The 21,295-nt window shown below is 42.9% G+C and overlaps 1 protein-coding gene across 1 annotated transcript in view; it reads left to right on the forward strand.

Moving 5' to 3' along the window:
• LOC6594119 overlaps positions 1-21,295 on the forward strand; it is a 47,435-nt gene that overhangs the window by 13,743 nt on the left and 12,397 nt on the right. The window contains exons 7-8 of the mRNA XM_026995212.1: positions 2,999-3,130; positions 4,684-4,851. Coding sequence (XP_026851013.1) covers positions 2,999-3,130; positions 4,684-4,851 — 300 coding nt within the window. The remainder of the gene's footprint in view (positions 1-2,998; positions 3,131-4,683; positions 4,852-21,295) is intronic.

Below are 21,295 nucleotides of genomic sequence, written 5' to 3' on the forward strand. Positions count from 1 at the left end.
GAGCAAACAGGGACTCAGTAAAGCCATAGCCACAGTAGCATTTGTTTGCCCCAACCACACACAGTCCCCCCTTAGACACTCCCCCCTTGCGGCCCTCTTTCTTTGGGCTTTGTCTTCGAGATGAATTTAAATATTTAATAGAAGTTTTCTCTCTTACCCTCTGCCCTTTGTCGTTCGTCTTTTGCTCTTTTTCCTTAATTTATTCAAATTATTTAACCATTGCCTTGGGGCAGGACAACCGCCTAATGTGTTTGCCCTGCAAACAGGACTTTTGATCTGTGTATTTGGCCTGCAGGCCAAAGTTTGTAGCCCGTCGGCCCGCCCATCGATTGTCCGCTTTTGACCAGCCGCAAAGTGAGCATTTTCCCCAGGCTTTCCCATGTTTTCTTTGATTGTTTTCCCTTGTGCATGAATATTTATGTAAGCTGATTATAAGGCATAATTTGTGTGCTACTTTTCATCCAATTGTTGCGCACAGAAATATATGTATTATATTTGCGGCTAAGCTGCTTTTAAAATGTAACTAAAAATGGTCAAATCGAGCAGCCAAGAGGGCTTACAAATGTTTCATTTTCATTCGTTTTGTTTGCTTTTAATCCCTCTCAGAGAGAGACTGAGGGGGGGAGGGGAATGTCCCTCGAGAATAATGTAAATATCAAGCCTCAGGAACAGCCACACACAGAATGCAGCTGTTTTCCATTTGCGCTTCTAATTGACACAAATAAAATAAAAAAAGGAAAAAGAGATCTAAAGCATATTAAAAATTCATTAAATAGAAAGCCGAAGGACAGCAGAAGAAGGACTGCAGACAGCTTTAGAGCTAGAGCTGGAGACAGCTGGCAGAGACGATAGACACCGATAGAGCCAGAGACAAGGCTAAAATTGTGGCAGGATAAATGCCAGAGGCAGTACACAGTACACAGTCTCTCTCTAGAGCAGTAGTTCAAGTAGCTGCTTGCCACATGCAATCCATAAGGAATACCATCAATCTTCGTTCTCCTGCCACAAGCACACACACACACACTGACAAATTGTATGTGCAGTGGCTGGGGCTGTGGCAGAGAGGAGGATGAGAATATATTGCAACATATTGTATATCTAAACGAGTTAATCGCAGTTTGCAGCTCAACTTGTGACAGTTTTGTGCGGCAGCTAATAAGAAACAAGAAACAACAAGAGCCACAGTGGAGAATACAGACTTTTTTTCACACAAGAAATATAATAAATCACACACGACTTTTCCCCGCAGGAAGCCAGAAAGGAGCACGTAGAGTCTCGCTGTGGAGTGGAGTGTGTTTTGACCACACACAAACAGCCATGGGATGTGTGTCCTTAAAGTGCAGTCGTCCTGCGGAGAGTGTGTGATGCCATCGATTGGATTGCTGCATCCTTAAATGGATTACCGATAATATCATCTTGAAATGGGGGGATTTTCCCTAGGTGTTGAGTGAATTAACACACACACACACACACACGATAGACACCCATTGAATTTTTAGGGATTTTTTTCATGGCTTAGCATTCCGAATGGCTTCTCCTGAATGGCATCCTTGGAATCTCTGTCTTTCTCTCGCTTTCAATTGGATTTCCACCAGAGACAGAAAGACAAAGAGCTGCTTTGACATCAACGGAATATCCATTCAAAGCGGAATGAATAGATTTGTATTCTCTCTAATGGCGGGAGCATCGAGCATCCCCCTAACAAATCGATTATGACAAACCCAAAAATAAAACTGGAATAAACGGAAAAGTACACCCAAATATTCCAAGATGGAATGTGCCACAACATTCTGCACCTTTTCCTGGCTTCAGTTTTACGGTCTGCATTTCAGTGATAAAAATTGTCGAATATTTTGTAGATTTTTGCTCGTTTTCCTTTTCTTAATTTGTGCCAATTTCTGAGGGTACTTCAGCTGCTGCTGCCATGTGGATTTTTATGCAAACTATGCAACAGAAATTGCACCCAACAGAACCATTTCCATGCCACTGCCACACAGCAATTTTGTATCAATATAAAGGCCAGGGCACGCCCCAAAGTATGCCAAAAAAAGCAAAAAAAGAAGAGAGCAAAAGCGAGAGCTCAAATATTTCCCATCGAATCGAAATGCTTTTACACAGCAAAAGTTTTATATATAGATATGCTCGTATGTCTGCCGATTGTAGCACATTTTTGGGGTGGCGGAAAACCCCACCCACTTTCCCTCGTTTTTCCCTCCTTTTTCTCTGCTTGTGTGAAAATAAATCTGTGTGCGTGTGAATTGGTTTGCATTGCGGCTCTATTATGGGTTTTACTTTTTATCACAGCAGCAGCAACAACCGCAAAAAAATGTCATAACTTCAGGATACACAGGAGTGCAAGGAGGCTGCCGATAAGCGGTTAAAGGATGTGTCTATGTGTGTGTGTGTGGGTGTGGCATGCAACGTACCTTTATTGTTGGGAATATTTGAAAATTTTGGTAGACATTTGTATGGCTTTTTGATTGAAAATTTGATGATAGGTATTATGGGTGTTATTTGATAATTTAGGAATTTTCGGAAAATTTATTGGACATTTTCGATGAATTTCTTGAGAGTGTAATTTGGATTTTTATGTATTAAAAAGATCAAAAATGCCAATATTTATAGCTTGGCTTTGGTGAGAAAAACCCCCACTTTTCCATAGTTTATCCTCTCTCGAATCTTCAATTTCTGTTAATTTTTTGGGCGACCCCTAAACACCATATGTGCTTCGTATTTTGGAGTATCTTTATGGGCCACACGTGTGTGGCAAATATGTGTACGTGCCACCCATGTGTGGAGGAGCCAGTCAACAAATCACACATAAAATTTATTAGAAATTTCGTCTCAAATCAAAGTGAAAAGTGGCACCGCTGTCATGATGCACAGCTGAGGCGCCACCAGAGAGGCGCCTGCCATATTGTATTTTGAACCTTTTTACTAACGCATTTTCTTTACTCATTCTCTGACACTTTTGTTCTCCTTTTGGTCTCCTTTCTAGGTACCAGGATATCTTGCACATACCAACATCGCTTCAGCAATTTTCAACATCATTGGGTCCAATTGTCGATGGACATGTAATACCAAATCAACCGTACAAGGTCATGGGGCATTATACGGAGCATTTCAGCCGGTTTGTTAAGCAATTCCCCTGTAACCCCCAGTAAACTCTGACCCCAGGTCCCCACCCCCACCCCTCTGCCGCAATGCCAAAATTCCTTGGCGTTTCGCTGCTTTGGGGAGCTGTCAAACATTCCTTGGGCTCCTCTCTCGCTCTTTGCACGACTATTTATTGTGCGTTACTTGATTAGACGTCTGGTATTTCTTTCTTTCTTTCGTTCGTTCGGGGAAAAGGCTTTCTCCGGCCCTCAGGTGAAAGTGAAATCGTCTGTAAGGAATCCGTAAGAGGCAAGACCATTTAACACGGCTATTTCTGCGTTGGCGTTTTGGGCCATCATCAAGCAAATTACATTTCGAATGTCACTTGTTTGGGGGCACTCAATGGGCACTCTAAGTGCTCACAAAAGGTCCTGCAATTGAGCCTGGAGCGTCACAAAATCAATAAGGATATAGGGACAGACCGCAGGTATAAAAACAAAAAAGAAAACCAAAATAATTCGGGGAATATATCGATCAAAAGGAGAGGAGCGCTAAATTATAGGCCATCCATCAATCAACTTCTGTTTTGGGGGAAAAGCACTCAACTCCTCAGAGGAGGAGGCAGGGAGGAGGCGGGCACGTGCCACACAGAGTAGACATAACCCCCAAGGGATAATCTAATAAAATGCGTGATTAATTTGATTTTAATTGTTATCCTTTTTGGCGCGAGAAAGTCAAACGTGTTTCGTTGCCAGAATAGAATAATAGCTGCCACAGGAAGAGCGCCATTAATTACGGGCAACAGACAGACAAACGGAAGGATACATCCGGGGAGGTTACGGGTGTACGGGTTGAAGGCTGGATGGGTGTACGGGTTGACGGGCTTACCGGCAAAAGTAAAACGAAAGCACGTTTCACACGATTGAATGTTGTTGCTTTTGTTGCTTTTGTTGCTTCCGTTAATTACTTTAATCAGCGGATGACCTGAGGATTAAAGCTCTTACAGTAATGAATGACAGAGAGCACTCCACTACACTCCACTCCACTCCACTCCACCCTCTCTTTGAGGCATTTCTTTGCAATTTAACAAGTTTTGCATTTACTTTTATCGACGGAGGGAAAGTTTTCCCTTCAAGAATACAAGTTTTAATGCGCCTCTATGCCCCCCTCGCTCTGATATCTGCTGTGAAGCAACAGGACAACAATGGTTGAGGCAGGACTCTCGGAAGAGCACTTTTCATAGTTGTAGAACCATTTATCAGGCGGCAGCGGCGTAACAAGTTACGCGCCACAGGAAGAGGCAACAGAGGCAGCAGCAGCCGCCGCACTCGTTTTATTTTTTACTGCTTTTAAGTCTCTGCGTTTTATGGGCCTTCATTGGGCTGTTCTTTCGATGGCCAGGCAGAGTGTGCACTGCGAGAAATTTTTGGGTAGAGATATGGCAGAGATAACAGTGCAAAAGGGGACCCATGTTTGACCCACGCTCTCTCTCTCTCCCTCTCTCTCTCTACCTTTTACCAAAACCCATCTCTGACTCTCTCTTTAACCATTCTTTATGCTCATCTCTCTCGCTCTCCCTCGTTCTAGTTATGATTTATTATTCGGCATCACGGAGTCAGAATCCTATCACACACTGGCCGCATTAGCACTCGAGGAAGGATTACGTGAAAATGAACGCGATAATTTATTACGCTTCTATATGCAGAGTCGCTTTGATGTACGCCCCGATTTGGCATTGGCTGCCACGCTAAAGAAGTAAGTGAAATTTATGTATATCCCTCGCCAGCACCAAAGCCGTGAATGGCCTCCAGGCAGGAGGCAGGAGGCCTCCCCCCCTCCATTTATAACTTAGTTGCATTTAACATAGTTCTATGGTGTGTGTGTGTGTGTGTGTGTGGCATGCTACTGCTTTGCATATGTATGATGGCCGCCACAGCCATATCGTTCGTCTCAATTAGAATTGTTTATGTGGGGCAATTTGTTTGCTAAGTGCCGCGGATTAGCGACGCCTGCCACGTCGCCTGCCAGGCATTGACGTCAATGAAAAAGTACATTTTGCTTAAATATTTACTTTAAATTGTTATTTATACGCCGAAGCTGCTTAAAAGATATCCGAATTCGGTTTATTACGATCCCAAAGGACTCTAAATTGTAATAAATGATCCAAAGAGGAGTGGACTCATTGCCCTTGGGGCCCACGGACATTACTCCCTTCACTTTGCTGCAAAACAATGGACTTGGACATTGCCACTATCTCATTTTCAACAGAAGTTTGTGTCCTTGTTGCCAGCCTCTTCGGGGAAAGTTTTGTGTGCAATAAATAAATTGCACAATGCACACAGGACACTGGACACAGGACACAGGACCCTCCTGATGCACACGCTCTTGCCACTCTTGAGGGGAATGTCCAGCCATGGATTTTAGTCGTTCTTCTCTTTTTTTTTTGCGTGTCATTCTATAAAACTTATTTGCACAAAAGATGCAATTGTTTTCCGAAAAAGATGCAGCAGTGCACAAGGATTATAAACGGAATGTCCAAGCCATTCAGTAGCACACATGTCGGCAAAATGGGAAAACGGACAAGAAAAGCACAATCTAGAAGAAAAGCCACGAAACACCAACACGAATACTAAATATTCTACTGGGAATGACCTTTGATTGAGGATTTTCATTTGGAAAATATAGAAAATAGAAATATATTTAGAATCAATTTTTATCGCTAGATTTTAATGGCCTGGAAGAGGTTTTATTTTATTTTTCTATGATTTTCTATAGAGTTTTTTCCAACAAAAGATGAAATTGTGTAGAAAAATGTATGACAAAAAACACACAAAAAAAAAAACAAAACAAAAACGAAATCAACTAGTGTATCCGATAGATTTTAAAGAGAAAAGAAAGTAATTGAGGAAAAAGCTATATACCCTTTCTTTTTTAAATTAAATTTTTCAATTTTTGAGATATTTTTTAGAAGAAAAAATTCAAGAAAAATTTTAAATTTTCGATTAACTATATAGATTTTTTTCGAGTTTTTGCCAACAAATTTTCTTTTCTTGTGGAGTTTTTTGCCCATTTTCTTCATTATACGCCAATGCCATGGAAAGCTTACAGTATCCCAGTATTTTCTATAGAGTTTTTTCCACAAAAGATGAAATTGTGTAGAAAAATGTGTGACAAAATACACAAAAAAATTCTGGGAGAGATTTTAAAGAGAAGAAAAAGTAATTGAGAAAAAGGCTGTATACCCTATATTTTTTAATTTAATCTCCAAATTTTTAAGATATTTTTTTAGAGGAAAAAATTCAGGAAAATCTACAAAAATTGGATTAATTATTTAGATATTTTTGTTTGAATTTTTGCCAATAAATTTTCTGTTCCTAGAGAGTGTTTCCCCCATTTTCCCCATTATATCTGTATGGCTTTTACTGACTCCAATGCCATGGAAAACTTTCAGTATCCCACATTTTGAGAAGGTGAGAGAGATACTTGCAACCGAAAGAAGAAAAAACGTATCTAAGCTTCGGGGCAGGCAGGCAGGAAGGCAGGCAGGCACTGAAGCACTCCGCCCGAAGCGGCGGATAACAGCAATAACACCACGCAAACAACAAACAACAAAAGCAGTACAACAGCAACAAACAAACAATGCAACAAAACACATGCAACAGCAACAACAGCAACAAAAAGGTTTGGGGGCTATGGGGACGAAAACGAAGGACAAACAAACGATTGAAAGGAAGTTCACACAATCAACAACAGATGCGCTTTTTCACATACGAAATAACTGGTGGAAAAACAGGGAAAAACTCTCCAGGGGAAATTGTTTTGTATGGCGTTGCAGGGCGCTGGTGGCATGTGGCAGGCGGGCTTTGCTTGTAGCAGCAGCACATACGAGCATTTGTAGCACTTCTCCGACTCTCTCTCTCTCTCCCTATCCCTCTCTGTTAACTGCATCCCAGTGGCAAATGCTTTGTTGTGTCCGTCATTGAATTAAATGGCAGCCCCAAACAGCATTCTGCAACAGCGGACAAACGGACGGACAGACATCCCCCGGACACATTGACGGACAATGGCGCTGCATTTCGTTTCGTTTCGTTTTGGAGGCGAAATAACCTAACCTCCCTTTCGAGGCGACTCAAATTCCAGGAATTTATTCCCCGATTGAAACTTGAAGAGAAACATTTCCACATGAATAGCATTATGATTCGAGAGTAACAGAAATACCAATTTAATTGTGTTGCATGCATCACTCCGACACTGATAATATCTGCAGCCTACGGGAATGTGATAGCTCCATAGAAAATTCCGAACAATGGATCCATTGTTTCCCAATTTGAGTACTGGAATGGAGCTCCCAGCTTGACCCCAGTTTCAGACCAATGCTTTTTTGAAGTGCTACCCACAGAATAGCAGATGTTGCATCTATCTTTTGTTCTGAAATTCGGTAAAACATCCAAGGATTGCATTTCAATGCACCTCAGGACTTGGCAGGGAGTTTCTGTGTAATATGTGCATAATTTACAGATATTATTCCTCGTGTTACCTTGCTCAAGCACAAGGATGAAAGAGAGGGGCCTCTCATTCGCCGTAAAATTACACCCCTTGAGGCACATTTTGGATGACTTTCACTCAAGAAATCACAAGATAATTTCATTTGCTCATCTCTCAGCCGTAATTTCTCGCATAATTCCTTTTGGCCTTTGAGAAGCCTTAAAGCGTAGACAATTGCTTCCGCAAGTTTGCTTCAAATTTCATTTTGGCTGCCAAGAGGCAGGGCGTCGGGCCCCGGCAACGGCAACGGCACCTTCAGCGTTCAGCAAAGTGTGTCCTGGGAGAGGACCCTCCAGTGTGCACTCTTTTTGCCATTTTATCTGGGCGGCAGTGGCTGCAAGTTTTTAAGGCCAAACATTTGTAACTTTTAGGCATTGCTGGGGCACTTTCAAAAATTCTGTACTTTATGGCAGGTCCTTTGGGGCAGGCCAGCAGCAGCAGCAATAGGTGTACAGGAGAGACCTGTTATCCGACCCCTTTTAGCATGCTCCGAGCGTGTTTTCCATGGGCTGCATTTAATGGCCGCCCAGATACAGTTACAGATACAACAGGAAGGCGGCCTTCTCTATCGCTTTGCCGCCCAAGCAACCTACTGCCTCAATCGTCCCTCCTTCGGGGCCGTGCAGGTCCACCTTTGCGGCTGTTTGCCGGAACCTCTCGCACATGTGCACTCGCCACCAAAAATTTGCTTTTCTAACATCAAAAATTGCCCCAAAACACAGCGGCAGCAAAAAGAGCAGCAACCAATAGCTGGACAGACAATGGCTTAAGATTACACTGAAAGAAATACAGGTAGATTACAACAAAATTTAAAATGGGCTTTTAAGAATTTTTTGTGGTAATAAAACAAGCTCTGAAATAATTTAAATGGAAATTAAATTTCAAAATTGCATTGAAAAATTTTTAAATATTTTTTTATAGATACAAATAAAACAACAACAGGCCAACAATAATTTTCCCTGCACATTTTTTGTAGATAAAATTTTAATATTTTGCTCAAGTGTTTATCGTAATTTTCTACCGACAATTTATGTATTTAAAAAAAATTTTGTCCAACAATTAAAATAAGAGTTATACATAAAAATGGCATTAAAAAATATTTAAATTTTAGTTTACTATAAAAAAAAAAAAAAAAAAATTGATTCAAGACGGGTAAAAAAAGGTGTCGGATTAAAGAAGTATTCGGAATAGACGTGCAAGAAGTGAGTGATAGGTCCAGACTGAATGCAAGCAGGCCAACAATAATTTCCTTAAATATTATTTTTTTAGATCACAATTTTAATATTTTGTTCAATTTTTTACTTGTTTTGAGAAATATTTAGTTTTCTCGAAGTTTTGCTTTAACTGCATTACTTTTCTTCATTTATGAAGTATTTTGTTGGTCGTGAAAAGTGTTTTCTCTAAGTGCAAGAGCCCCAGACCACGATAGAGGTCCCAGGCGGCAGGCGGCAGGCGGCAGGCTCTAGGCCCCTGTGCCGCATGTTAATGAGTTCCATGGCAGGCAATTGCCCCGAAATTGTTTTTGTGTGCGCCGGCCCCTCGTCTAAATAGCTTTGTCCGCTTATGGGGATCGTCCTGCAACTGGCCCGTCGGGGGTGTGGATGGATGTTGCTCCTAATTGCAGGTGTTTTTGATTTACACTAGCCATGAAATTGGCCATTTTGGCATGTCTGTCTGTACTTTTAAACGAACGCTAAGCTGACACACATTCGCTCTGGCTGCCACCGAGATTTATGGCCATTCGAAATTGTCTACCAGTTGCCTGTGGTACTTAGAGCCAAGTACTACTACCAGAGCGAGAGAGAGGGAGAGAGTCCAAGGGTACGAATGGCTGCTGGACCATTGAAAAGGCAATTATTTAGTGCTGGCATTTGTATCCGTATCATCTAAAGGATTTAGCGCATGAAAGAGGGAGGATCTGCTTGGAGGACGTGCAAGATGAAGCTTTTACACATTTCACTTGAGCAATCCTCATTGTGTGTCTCCCTCTCACTCTCCTTTTTGGCTCTGAGAGAAATTGCAGGTGCAATCCCCCAGACTATTTTGTAATAAAATTGAATTTTCCCTGGGAATTAAATTTTCCAACTCAATGGCCAAGGATTGTGCAGAGAAAGTAAGCTTAAATTGAAAATTTCTTAGTTGATTATCAAGTAAAATTAACAGAAAAGCACTTACCCCTTCGCCTGCCTCTTCTTTCTAGCTCTTACACTTTCCCAGTGTGGCTTAGCAGGTCTCCTCCTCCAGAAAAGGTCGCTCATTTCTCGGTATAAATTTCATTTACATTTCTCTTTCTTTGGGAGGCAACCTTAAGCCTTCAGTCTGTCAAGGCCTTGCCTCATTCTTTCATTTTCTTTATAAACTGTTGCTTAGTCGCATAATCTGGTGGCTTATCCCCCCCCCCCCCACCCCTTCTTTCCACCCCGAAAGACACAGGACACACAGAGAGAACTGACCCAACTCAAAAGTGTCGCTGACAGCTTTATATTGTCGTTTTAATTTCCAGCAATTTATAAACCGCAGCCGAGCTCTTTAATTACCGTTCTGGCCACGAAAAGTTGTTGTTGGGCCACGAGACGCCATAGATAACAACAGGGCCAGCCCCAGCAGAGGAGACCGAGGACTGCCTGTGGCCGAGTGGCAGACAGAGGGTCAACAATGCCAGGGGCGTGTGACCGACCAGCTAGCAGACGCTTAATAGCATCAACTTATTTATTATAATATTATTTATACAAAAAAATATGCAAAACCGAGCGCACGCTTGGGTCATGGATATGCCTCAGTTTTGTGGCAGCCACGATCCTTGGCGACTGGCGACTGGCGACTGGCGACAGGCGGCGCTCGTTCGGGGCTGCCTTAATTTATTGTCCTAGGGCCGTGCTACAGGAAGTTGCATACATTATGAGAGAGGACGTACCCGCACAGAGTAGTGTCCTGCGTAGAGCCCTCTGTGGAGGATGTCGATGTGGGTGGCGGCTATACAAAAGCCATAAACTTTTAAATGGCATCGCTTTCGGCTTTAACATGCATTTGGTTGCATGCCTCATAACCCAGCAGGATTGGAGCATCTGGAACTAGTTGCTCCACTTTTATTCGTTTCATTTGGACCCCCGAAAAACTTCTCTCGTAAATATTCGCCCGGGCTCTCCAAAAAGTTTTCTTCTACTCCTGTTCTTTTTTTTTTTTTTGTTTTTTTGGAACGTGTTGTTTACACGCTGAAACATCATAAATTACATGCGTGGGGCATGCCACTCGCACACTGAAAAACACGCCTCTTGTGTGTACGCGCGCACGCGGTACGAGGCTCGAGCTCAATCTGTTCTGCTCTGTGTGTGTGTATGTTCCGTGCCACACGCATGGGGCAGTGGCAGCGGCCGACCAGATGCCTCCTGGGATCTCTGGATCTCTGCCGCTGACATGCATTTTGTAGAAATTTCGATTATGCAACGGCCCGAATGCAAACAGCGGCGCTTCAAGCTCTTGAAAATTATATATTCCGTTGTGTTTCGGTTCCGTTTGGTTCTGTCCCGGCAGCAGCCTATAAAAATATGTAAATTGCAAAACCATTTTTCGAGTGTGAAAATTTTATTCATGAACTGCGAATGCCTCTTGAGGTTTCGGCTTCGGAATGTGTGAATAATCCAGGGAATGTGATTCCTGAGTGCATATCTGTTGATGATTACTACTTATATGCAGGTGGGAGTGCTACACATATTTATTCAGCCCCAATGAGGGCGAAAATAGATGGCGAAGGGTTGATTTTATTTACCAAATCTACAAAAAATGTAACAACATTCTGAGGGAGGTTACAGCAAGCCCTAGTTTTGAATTCCGGGCAGTATTTCAGACAATTTTTAATATTTACACTTATATTTAAATATTTAAATTATTAATTGGGAGCCATGAGTGGAAATAATTAATTTAAATATATTTAAAATTTAAAATAAATATATTTCTAATCTAAAATAATATTTGCATATTTAAATTTAATAAATTTCCCACCAATTGAATGAAATATATTTACTTTAAAGTGTTTAAGATTTAAATTAAATATGTGCCTTATTTAAATCAATTTAAATTCTATTTAATTTTATTATTTTTGTATTTAAAAGGCAAATATTTAGTTTAAATATGTCTGTGCTTGTCATTGCTCTCACACTGCACTGAAATATTAAAGTTTTTCTCATATTTCTGTTATGTTCTCATATTTAAGTTTTCTCGTTAGTGAAATTCTGTTCTTAAATTCCCATTAAAAAATTTTTATTAGTGCCTGAAATGAAAAGAAAATGTTTTTGCTACAAATTCGGTTGGGTTTTTTTCTGGTTTTTTGGTATTGAACACACAAAAAATATTGGCTGAAAGGATTGCTTGCCGGGCTCATTATTTTGGTATGCGCTGCGATGCATCAATGGGAGAAGGGCTTTCCACGGGTAGATATCTTTCAGCTATCAAATGTGGCACTGTTTCACCTTCAAATGTGTGTGCATTCCACCGCATTCTGGCTTCTGCTGCATTTTCCTTTAAGCTTCTTTTGGCAATCTGTTCATCTCCCGCTCATCCCTCAGATCATCCTTCAGCTGGGTTGCACAGTGTAATAAAATGGTGCTTATTGCAGAAAGAGAGAGAGGGGCACTGGAGTACTCACTCGCATGGAAATGGTGTTTGCATGCCACCCAGAGCCACGCCACAGCGTGTGTTGCACGCTTGCAGTTATTCATAATCGTTTGTCAGTGGCTGCCACACATATGTTAATCCACATAAACACCCACACGTCCGCCCAGAGGGGGGGGCAGCACGCAAAGCGGCCACAGCATGCGGCATAGCAATTTAGGGGCTAAACAGCTTGGGCGTGTGCAAGGGTGCGTATACGCAATATATTACATGAATATTATATTCCACAAACACTGACCATAAAAGCCAAAAGAGCGGCGATCGCAACAATAAATAATTGAAAAGCTGGGGCCTTCCAATTGTTAAATATCACAACAATTACCATGTCACCGAACTGCGTTAGTGACGCGCTATTTTGAATCTCATTAGGGGTCCGCGATTCGCGTGGAGTGGCATCCAAAGAGAGCTTGCCTCCTGGAGTGGCTGCCAGCGGAAAGAGATAGAGACTGCTGTGTGTATTCGAGTGTATTTTGGGTTCATGAACCCCAACAGACGTGCCACCACTCGTGAGGCATTAACGCCAGTTAGTGTTCTGTAACCAGAACTCTCGCTAAAGGGAAAAGCTTTGGCTTGGCTTTGCCCTGCTTGGTTGTGCCTGTGTGGCATATCAGATGTTGCGAGAGGGTTCTGGGTGATTAAATGGATTTGATTTTACTCGTTTTTCTCTCTCACTACTGCTCCGAATGGGTAGACTTTGATTTGAGCTCCAGCCCCCCCGGGAAAGTATCTCTGTGTATGTTTACCCTAATGATGGTTGCTTGTATGGGAATTCACAGGGAACAGGGAGGTGGAGCCCTTGAGAGAACACCTTTAATGGGTTTCTTAACATTAAATACCATATCATCCCACCATTACTTCCTGTCTACCTTTCTTCCAGTGTGGCTTAGCTGTTAGGGCACTTTTTCACCGTCTTTCGGCCACCAATTTGAGGTCTTAACTCGGAAACAAAAAATTGTCATTAGAAAATGCAATTTTAAGCTGAAAATTGCATTTTATAGCAGTGAAGGAACTGAAAGTCTCCACCATTTCGTACTTCATTAGCAAAACTCCTCAACAAATTCATTACGGACTCCCGACTCGACTCGTTTCGACTCCATGCAGCGCTAGGATCAGCAGCTGCCAAATATCTAGGGCACTAGAAAATTCTGTGTACCCAAGTGTGGCAGCCAGACAGGGGAACACACATCCGTATCCGTAGTGGCTGTCGTATCTGTATCTGTATCTGTATCTGCATTGGAGTCAGTGTCGGAGTCGTAGTCTCTGTCTGTGGCTGTGTCCTGTGTGGTCTCTCTCTCTCTCTGGTGGCAAAAGTGTTTGTCTGAGTGCGGAAATATTTAAAGTGTCACATACGCTCTTCGGAAATTAAATGTGAGTGTTGTGCTTCACTCTCCAGAAAGGAGCAACGGATGTCCTGAGCCCTCCTCTAAACACACTGAACACTGAACAACCAGATATGTATTTAGGAAAAGACTAAACACTAAACACTTTCGAGTGGCTTAACAGGGAGATCCCCCCAAGCAGGTGGCAGGCAGCAGAAGGGTCCTTATACGGCATGTACTTGTAATGATGGTAATTGTTAGCAAATATGGTTAAAATATAATAAAATAATAGAATTCTCTTGTATAAAAGATGGAAGACTCATGTTTAATCTGTTATTTTGCCTGGGGCTCTCTACTTTTGTTAGACAGTGTTCGTTTCAGGTGGCACTTTCCTGCTAGATTTGATCACACTTCTGTGGATGTGGCGGGGCTTCTCTCTCTCTCTGAATGGTCATTGCTTTGGTCGCCTCTCAAGGTGTGTGTTCTGGGCGTGGCGGTGTCTGCTTTTGTTGGCTTTTCCTTTTCCATTTTCCTTGCTTTGTTTTTGTTCTCCTGCCTCTGGTCCTGTCTGCCGCCAGTGTTTGTTGTGCATATTTCTGGTGCGGCCCATTCATGGGTGTTTTGTTTGCTTGTATTTCGAGTGTTTTTGCGGTTAGTTTTTTCGAGTGTTTGCCAGCGTATGTTGTGGGCCCTCTTTTGTGGCTGCGTTGTGCGGTGCGTATACGCATTCGTATTTATTTAATTAGAGTTTGTTCTCCACCCCACTTGTTGTTTGTCTGTCGTCGGTCGTCGGTCGTGTGGTGCATCCCAAATCTGATTTTACCCCATGAGATTTTTGAAATGTTTTTAAGCTGGGGTTTCCCCCGCCCCCCCTCCCCCTCCATTGCACATTTCGGACAAACTTTTAATTAAGCATTTTCGATGGTCGTTTCTGTTTGTTTTTCCCACCCTACCTCCCTCCCTCCCGCTCTCCTTCTCATTCAGGATTTCGAGCAATTTCCAAATTGTATTTGTCGCCAGTCGAGGCGTGTTTGATGGACAACTGAAAAGTTTCTCCGCCATCTACGAATGTTAATTCGGTTTTTCCCATGCATTTTTAATTAATTATGTGTATGCCCCGAGCAGCAGCGGACTCCATGCGGCTTAAGCTCGTATTAATGCCACGGTGCCACACAATTTAAAGGAGATCAAAAACTGTGATCTTTGCTGGGCTTTAAAGTGGCTTTAAGCCTTTTGGCTGTGGATCTTCCGCGTATGCCAGATTTTATATCAAATATAAACCGCAAACAAATAAAAAGCGTTGCCATAGCGGCAGGATGCCTGTTCCTGCTTCGATTCCGCTTGGCAAATGCAAACATGTGTCTCCGGCAGAGCAACATCCTTGGAAGCACACACGGGGCAAAGTCGAGCAGCAGCAGGGAGAACCGAATCGCGCAAGAAATGTGAGAAAACATCGTCGTCTTGGGGGCTCCATCCTTGCACCATTCACGAGTGGCGACTGGCGACAGGCGGCGCTCGTTCGGGGCTGCCTTAATTTATTGTCCTAGGGCCGTGCTACAGGAAGTTGCATACATTATGAGAGAGGACGTACCCGCACAGAGTAGTGTCCTGCGTAGAGCCCTCTGTGGAGGATGTCGATGTGGGTGGCGGCTATACAAAAGCCATAAACTTTTAAATGGCATCGCTTTCGGCTTTAACATGCATTTGGTTGCATGCCTCATAACCCAGCAGGATTGGAGCATCTGGAACTAGTTGCTCCACTTTTATTCGTTTCATTTGGACCCCCGAAAAACTTCTCTCGTAAATATTCGCCCGGGCTCTCCAAAAAGTTTTCTTCTACTCCTGTTCTTTTTTTTTTTTTTGTTTTTTTGGAACGTGTTGTTTACACGCTGAAACATCATAAATTACATGCGTGGGGCATGCCACTCGCACACTGAAAAACACGCCTCTTGTGTGTACGCGCGCACGCGGTACGAGGCTCGAGCTCAATCTGTTCTGCTCTGTGTGTGTGTATGTTCCGTGCCACACGCATGGGGCAGTGGCAGCGGCCGACCAGATGCCTCCTGGGATCTCTGGATCTCTGCCGCTGACATGCATTTTGTAGAAATTTCGATTATGCAACGGCCCGAATGCAAACAGCGGCGCTTCAAGCTCTTGAAAATTATATATTCCGTTGTGTTTCGGTTCCGTTTGGTTCTGTCCCGGCAGCAGCCTATAAAAATATGTAAATTGCAAAACCATTTTTCGAGTGTGAAAATTTTATTCATGAACTGCGAATGCCTCTTGAGGTTTCGGCTTCGGAATGTGTGAATAATCCAGGGAATGTGATTCCTGAGTGCATATCTGTTGATGATTACTACTTATATGCAGGTGGGAGTGCTACACATATTTATTCAGCCCCAATGAGGGCGAAAATAGATGGCGAAGGGTTGATTTTATTTACCAAATCTACAAAAAATGTAACAACATTCTGAGGGAGGTTACAGCAAGCCCTAGTTTTGAATTCCGGGCAGTATTTCAGACAATTTTTAATATTTACACTTATATTTAAATATTTAAATTATTAATTGGGAGCCATGAGTGGAAATAATTAATTTAAATATATTTAAAATTTAAAATAAATATATTTCTAATCTAAAATAATATTTGCATATTTAAATTTAATAAATTTCCCACCAATTGAATGAAATATATTTACTTTAAAGTGTTTAAGATTTAAATTAAATATGTGCCTTATTTAAATCAATTTAAATTCTATTTAATTTTATTATTTTTGTATTTAAAAGGCAAATATTTAGTTTAAATATGTCTGTGCTTGTCATTGCTCTCACACTGCACTGAAATATTAAAGTTTTTCTCATATTTCTGTTATGTTCTCATATTTAAGTTTTCTCGTTAGTGAAATTCTGTTCTTAAATTCCCATTAAAAAATTTTTATTAGTGCCTGAAATGAAAAGAAAATGTTTTTGCTACAAATTCGGTTGGGTTTTTTTCTGGTTTTTTGGTATTGAACACACAAAAAATATTGGCTGAAAGGATTGCTTGCCGGGCTCATTATTTTGGTATGCGCTGCGATGCATCAATGGGAGAAGGGCTTTCCACGGGTAGATATCTTTCAGCTATCAAATGTGGCACTGTTTCACCTTCAAATGTGTGTGCATTCCACCGCATTCTGGCTTCTGCTGCATTTTCCTTTAAGCTTCTTTTGGCAATCTGTTCATCTCCCGCTCATCCCTCAGATCATCCTTCAGCTGGGTTGCACAGTGTAATAAAATGGTGCTTATTGCAGAAAGAGAGAGAGGGGCACTGGAGTACTCACTCGCATGGAAATGGTGTTTGCATGCCACCCAGAGCCACGCCACAGCGTGTGTTGCACGCTTGCAGTTATTCATAATCGTTTGTCAGTGGCTGCCACACATATGTTAATCCACATAAACACCCACACGTCCGCCCAGAGGGGGGGGCAGCACGCAAAGCGGCCACAGCATGCGGCATAGCAATTTAGGGGCTAAACAGCTTGGGCGTGTGCAAGGGTGCGTATACGCAATATATTACATGAATATTATATTCCACAAACACTGACCATAAAAGCCAAAAGAGCGGCGATCGCAACAATAAATAATTGAAAAGCTGGGGCCTTCCAATTGTTAAATATCACAACAATTACCATGTCACCGAACTGCGTTAGTGACGCGCTATTTTGAATCTCATTAGGGGTCCGCGATTCGCGTGGAGTGGCATCCAAAGAGAGCTTGCCTCCTGGAGTGGCTGCCAGCGGAAAGAGATAGAGACTGCTGTGTGTATTCGAGTGTATTTTGGGTTCATGAACCCCAACAGACGTGCCACCACTCGTGAGGCATTAACGCCAGTTAGTGTTCTGTAACCAGAACTCTCGCTAAAGGGAAAAGCTTTGGCTTGGCTTTGCCCTGCTTGGTTGTGCCTGTGTGGCATATCAGATGTTGCGAGAGGGTTCTGGGTGATTAAATGGATTTGATTTTACTCGTTTTTCTCTCTCACTACTGCTCCGAATGGGTAGACTTTGATTTGAGCTCCAGCCCCCCCGGGAAAGTATCTCTGTGTATGTTTACCCTAATGATGGTTGCTTGTATGGGAATTCACAGGGAACAGGGAGGTGGAGCCCTTGAGAGAACACCTTTAATGGGTTTCTTAACATTAAATACCATATCATCCCACCATTACTTCCTGTCTACCTTTCTTCCAGTGTGGCTTAGCTGTTAGGGCACTTTTTCACCGTCTTTCGGCCACCAATTTGAGGTCTTAACTCGGAAACAAAAAATTGTCATTAGAAAATGCAATTTTAAGCTGAAAATTGCATTTTATAGCAGTGAAGGAACTGAAAGTCTCCACCATTTCGTACTTCATTAGCAAAACTCCTCAACAAATTCATTACGGACTCCCGACTCGACTCGTTTCGACTCCATGCAGCGCTAGGATCAGCAGCTGCCAAATATCTAGGGCACTAGAAAATTCTGTGTACCCAAGTGTGGCAGCCAGACAGGGGAACACACATCCGTATCCGTAGTGGCTGTCGTATCTGTATCTGTATCTGTATCTGCATTGGAGTCAGTGTCGGAGTCGTAGTCTCTGTCTGTGGCTGTGTCCTGTGTGGTCTCTCTCTCTCTCTGGTGGCAAAAGTGTTTGTCTGAGTGCGGAAATATTTAAAGTGTCACATACGCTCTTCGGAAATTAAATGTGAGTGTTGTGCTTCACTCTCCAGAAAGGAGCAACGGATGTCCTGAGCCCTCCTCTAAACACACTGAACACTGAACAACCAGATATGTATTTAGGAAAAGACTAAACACTAAACACTTTCGAGTGGCTTAACAGGGAGATCCCCCCAAGCAGGTGGCAGGCAGCAGAAGGGTCCTTATACGGCATGTACTTGTAATGATGGTAATTGTTAGCAAATATGGTTAAAATATAATAAAATAATAGAATTCTCTTGTATAAAAGATGGAAGACTCATGTTTAATCTGTTATTTTGCCTGGGGCTCTCTACTTTTGTTAGACAGTGTTCGTTTCAGGTGGCACTTTCCTGCTAGATTTGATCACACTTCTGTGGATGTGGCGGGGCTTCTCTCTCTCTCTGAATGGTCATTGCTTTGGTCGCCTCTCAAGGTGTGTGTTCTGGGCGTGGCGGTGTCTGCTTTTGTTGGCTTTTCCTTTTCCATTTTCCTTGCTTTGTTTTTGTTCTCCTGCCTCTGGTCCTGTCTGCCGCCAGTGTTTGTTGTGCATATTTCTGGTGCGGCCCATTCATGGGTGTTTTGTTTGCTTGTATTTCGAGTGTTTTTGCGGTTAGTTTTTTCGAGTGTTTGCCAGCGTATGTTGTGGGCCCTCTTTTGTGGCTGCGTTGTGCGGTGCGTATACGCATTCGTATTTATTTAATTAGAGTTTGTTCTCCACCCCACTTGTTGTTTGTCTGTCGTCGGTCGTCGGTCGTGTGGTGCATCCCAAATCTGATTTTACCCCATGAGATTTTTGAAATGTTTTTAAGCTGGGGTTTCCCCCGCCCCCCCTCCCCCTCCATTGCACATTTCGGACAAACTTTTAATTAAGCATTTTCGATGGTCGTTTCTGTTTGTTTTTCCCACCCTACCTCCCTCCCTCCCGCTCTCCTTCTCATTCAGGATTTCGAGCAATTTCCAAATTGTATTTGTCGCCAGTCGAGGCGTGTTTGATGGACAACTGAAAAGTTTCTCCGCCATCTACGAATGTTAATTCGGTTTTTCCCATGCATTTTTAATTAATTATGTGTATGCCCCGAGCAGCAGCGGACTCCATGCGGCTTAAGCTCGTATTAATGCCACGGTGCCACACAATTTAAAGGAGATCAAAAACTGTGATCTTTGCTGGGCTTTAAAGTGGCTTTAAGCCTTTTGGCTGTGGATCTTCCGCGTATGCCAGATTTTATATCAAATATAAACCGCAAACAAATAAAAAGCGTTGCCATAGCGGCAGGATGCCTGTTCCTGCTTCGATTCCGCTTGGCAAATGCAAACATGTGTCTCCGGCAGAGCAACATCCTTGGAAGCACACACGGGGCAAAGTCGAGCAGCAGCAGGGAGAACCGAATCGCGCAAGAAATGTGAGAAAACATCGTCGTCTTGGGGGCTCCATCCTTGCACCATTCACGAGTGGCTCCATGGGCCCTCCTTTGCTTCGCTCTGTTTCGCCCGCGGGGGGGCTGCTGCTGTCTGAATGGAGGTCAAAGTGCATAACTTAAGTAGCCGACAATAAAATGCATAACATGGCATACAAAACACAAACAGACAGCAGGCAGAAGAGGAAAAGCCAAAGGAAAACTAAGCACAGACCGTACGAAAATGTGGAAAATATGGCTCTATTTATTTGTACATTAGGCCAAGATGTTTCGCCGTTGGCCTGCCTGCCACACATTTCGTACCTCTTTTACAAATACACATGTATTGGTGTGTCTGTGCCTGTGTGTGTCTGTATGCCTCATGTTTGTACCTGCCTCAACAGCTGCTAGTAAAAGGCCAAGTGTTGTGCTTGACATGTACAAGCCCCAGCCCCAGCCCCATGCCCCTGCCGCATGCCCAGCCCCAGCACCAGCCCCATGCCCCATGCCCCAGCCCCAGCTCCAGGTCTAGAGTGGGATTTTTCTGTGCCGCTGCTGCTGCCTCTCCCGCTGTGGCATAATAATTTCATGCTGAGCTGGACTTACCCCTACTTCATCGTGGCCCCCTCCCCCACCCATATCATGCCCCCTCTAGTGGTGTGTCGTGTCATGTCGATTTATCTAATGGAACAGTCGAGTGTCACACGGACTGGTTGCAAAAACAAATTTATTAAAGGCAAAAACACAGAGAGAATTAACAATGTGACAAAGGGAACAAAAACGGAGTGGAAAATGTTGGATAGAATGGAATAAAAGATTGTTGAAAATGAAGGTGGCCAAAGATCTGATATAAAATAAGGTAAACATATATATAATACGATTAAAATTGAAGTAGAAATGTATATTTTGGAATAGAATGTATTTATGGGTTGTGCACTTCACATATAGCCTTCTGTTTGTAAGGGGGCGGATCAGGCGGATCGTTGAGGTGGTGCTTCCAGAGAAGTTATTAAAATTCTCGGTCCTCTGAAAAGATGAGAGCCGAGTGGATCGTGAGAACAAACGCGATACCGCTCTCCGATCACAGCGCTAACAGAGAGCGCTGTAAGCCGGCTGTTAACCCGGTAGCGATAACAGGAGCTGTTAACCAGCGGTGCTAACAGCGCTCTTGTTCTGTTATGGAAACAGTTCCCCTGAAAACCTTCATTAGATGCCTGTAAAAGCCCTAAGGAGGTTTTGCCAACCCCAGAAAGTATATATATATACCTGATCGGCATCAATAGCGGAGTCCATATACCAAAGCACGTGTTCCATTTGGAATGCTTTTACCTGTCATTCGACAACGAACAAAGGCATAAAACCCAGGAAATTTCTGGGAAAAACGTTCAATTATTCGAAAGACCCACAAATCTGCAATAAAATTACATACCAATCAGCGAAAATCCTCCTTTGGTTGCATTAGTTGCTCATTGTTGTCCGGTGGTTCGAGTGGTTCGGTGGTTGCTCCACGGCGACGGTGACGACGACTCTCGCTCTGGCACAAAAGCCAACCGCGTAATTAAGCTTT

The sequence above is a fragment of the Drosophila persimilis genome, unplaced genomic scaffold, assembly GCF_003286085.1.
Source record: "Drosophila persimilis strain 14011-0111.01,24,50 unplaced genomic scaffold, DperRS2 tig00000000-arrow-pilon, whole genome shotgun sequence".
Taxonomy (NCBI): domain Eukaryota; kingdom Metazoa; phylum Arthropoda; class Insecta; order Diptera; family Drosophilidae; genus Drosophila; species Drosophila persimilis.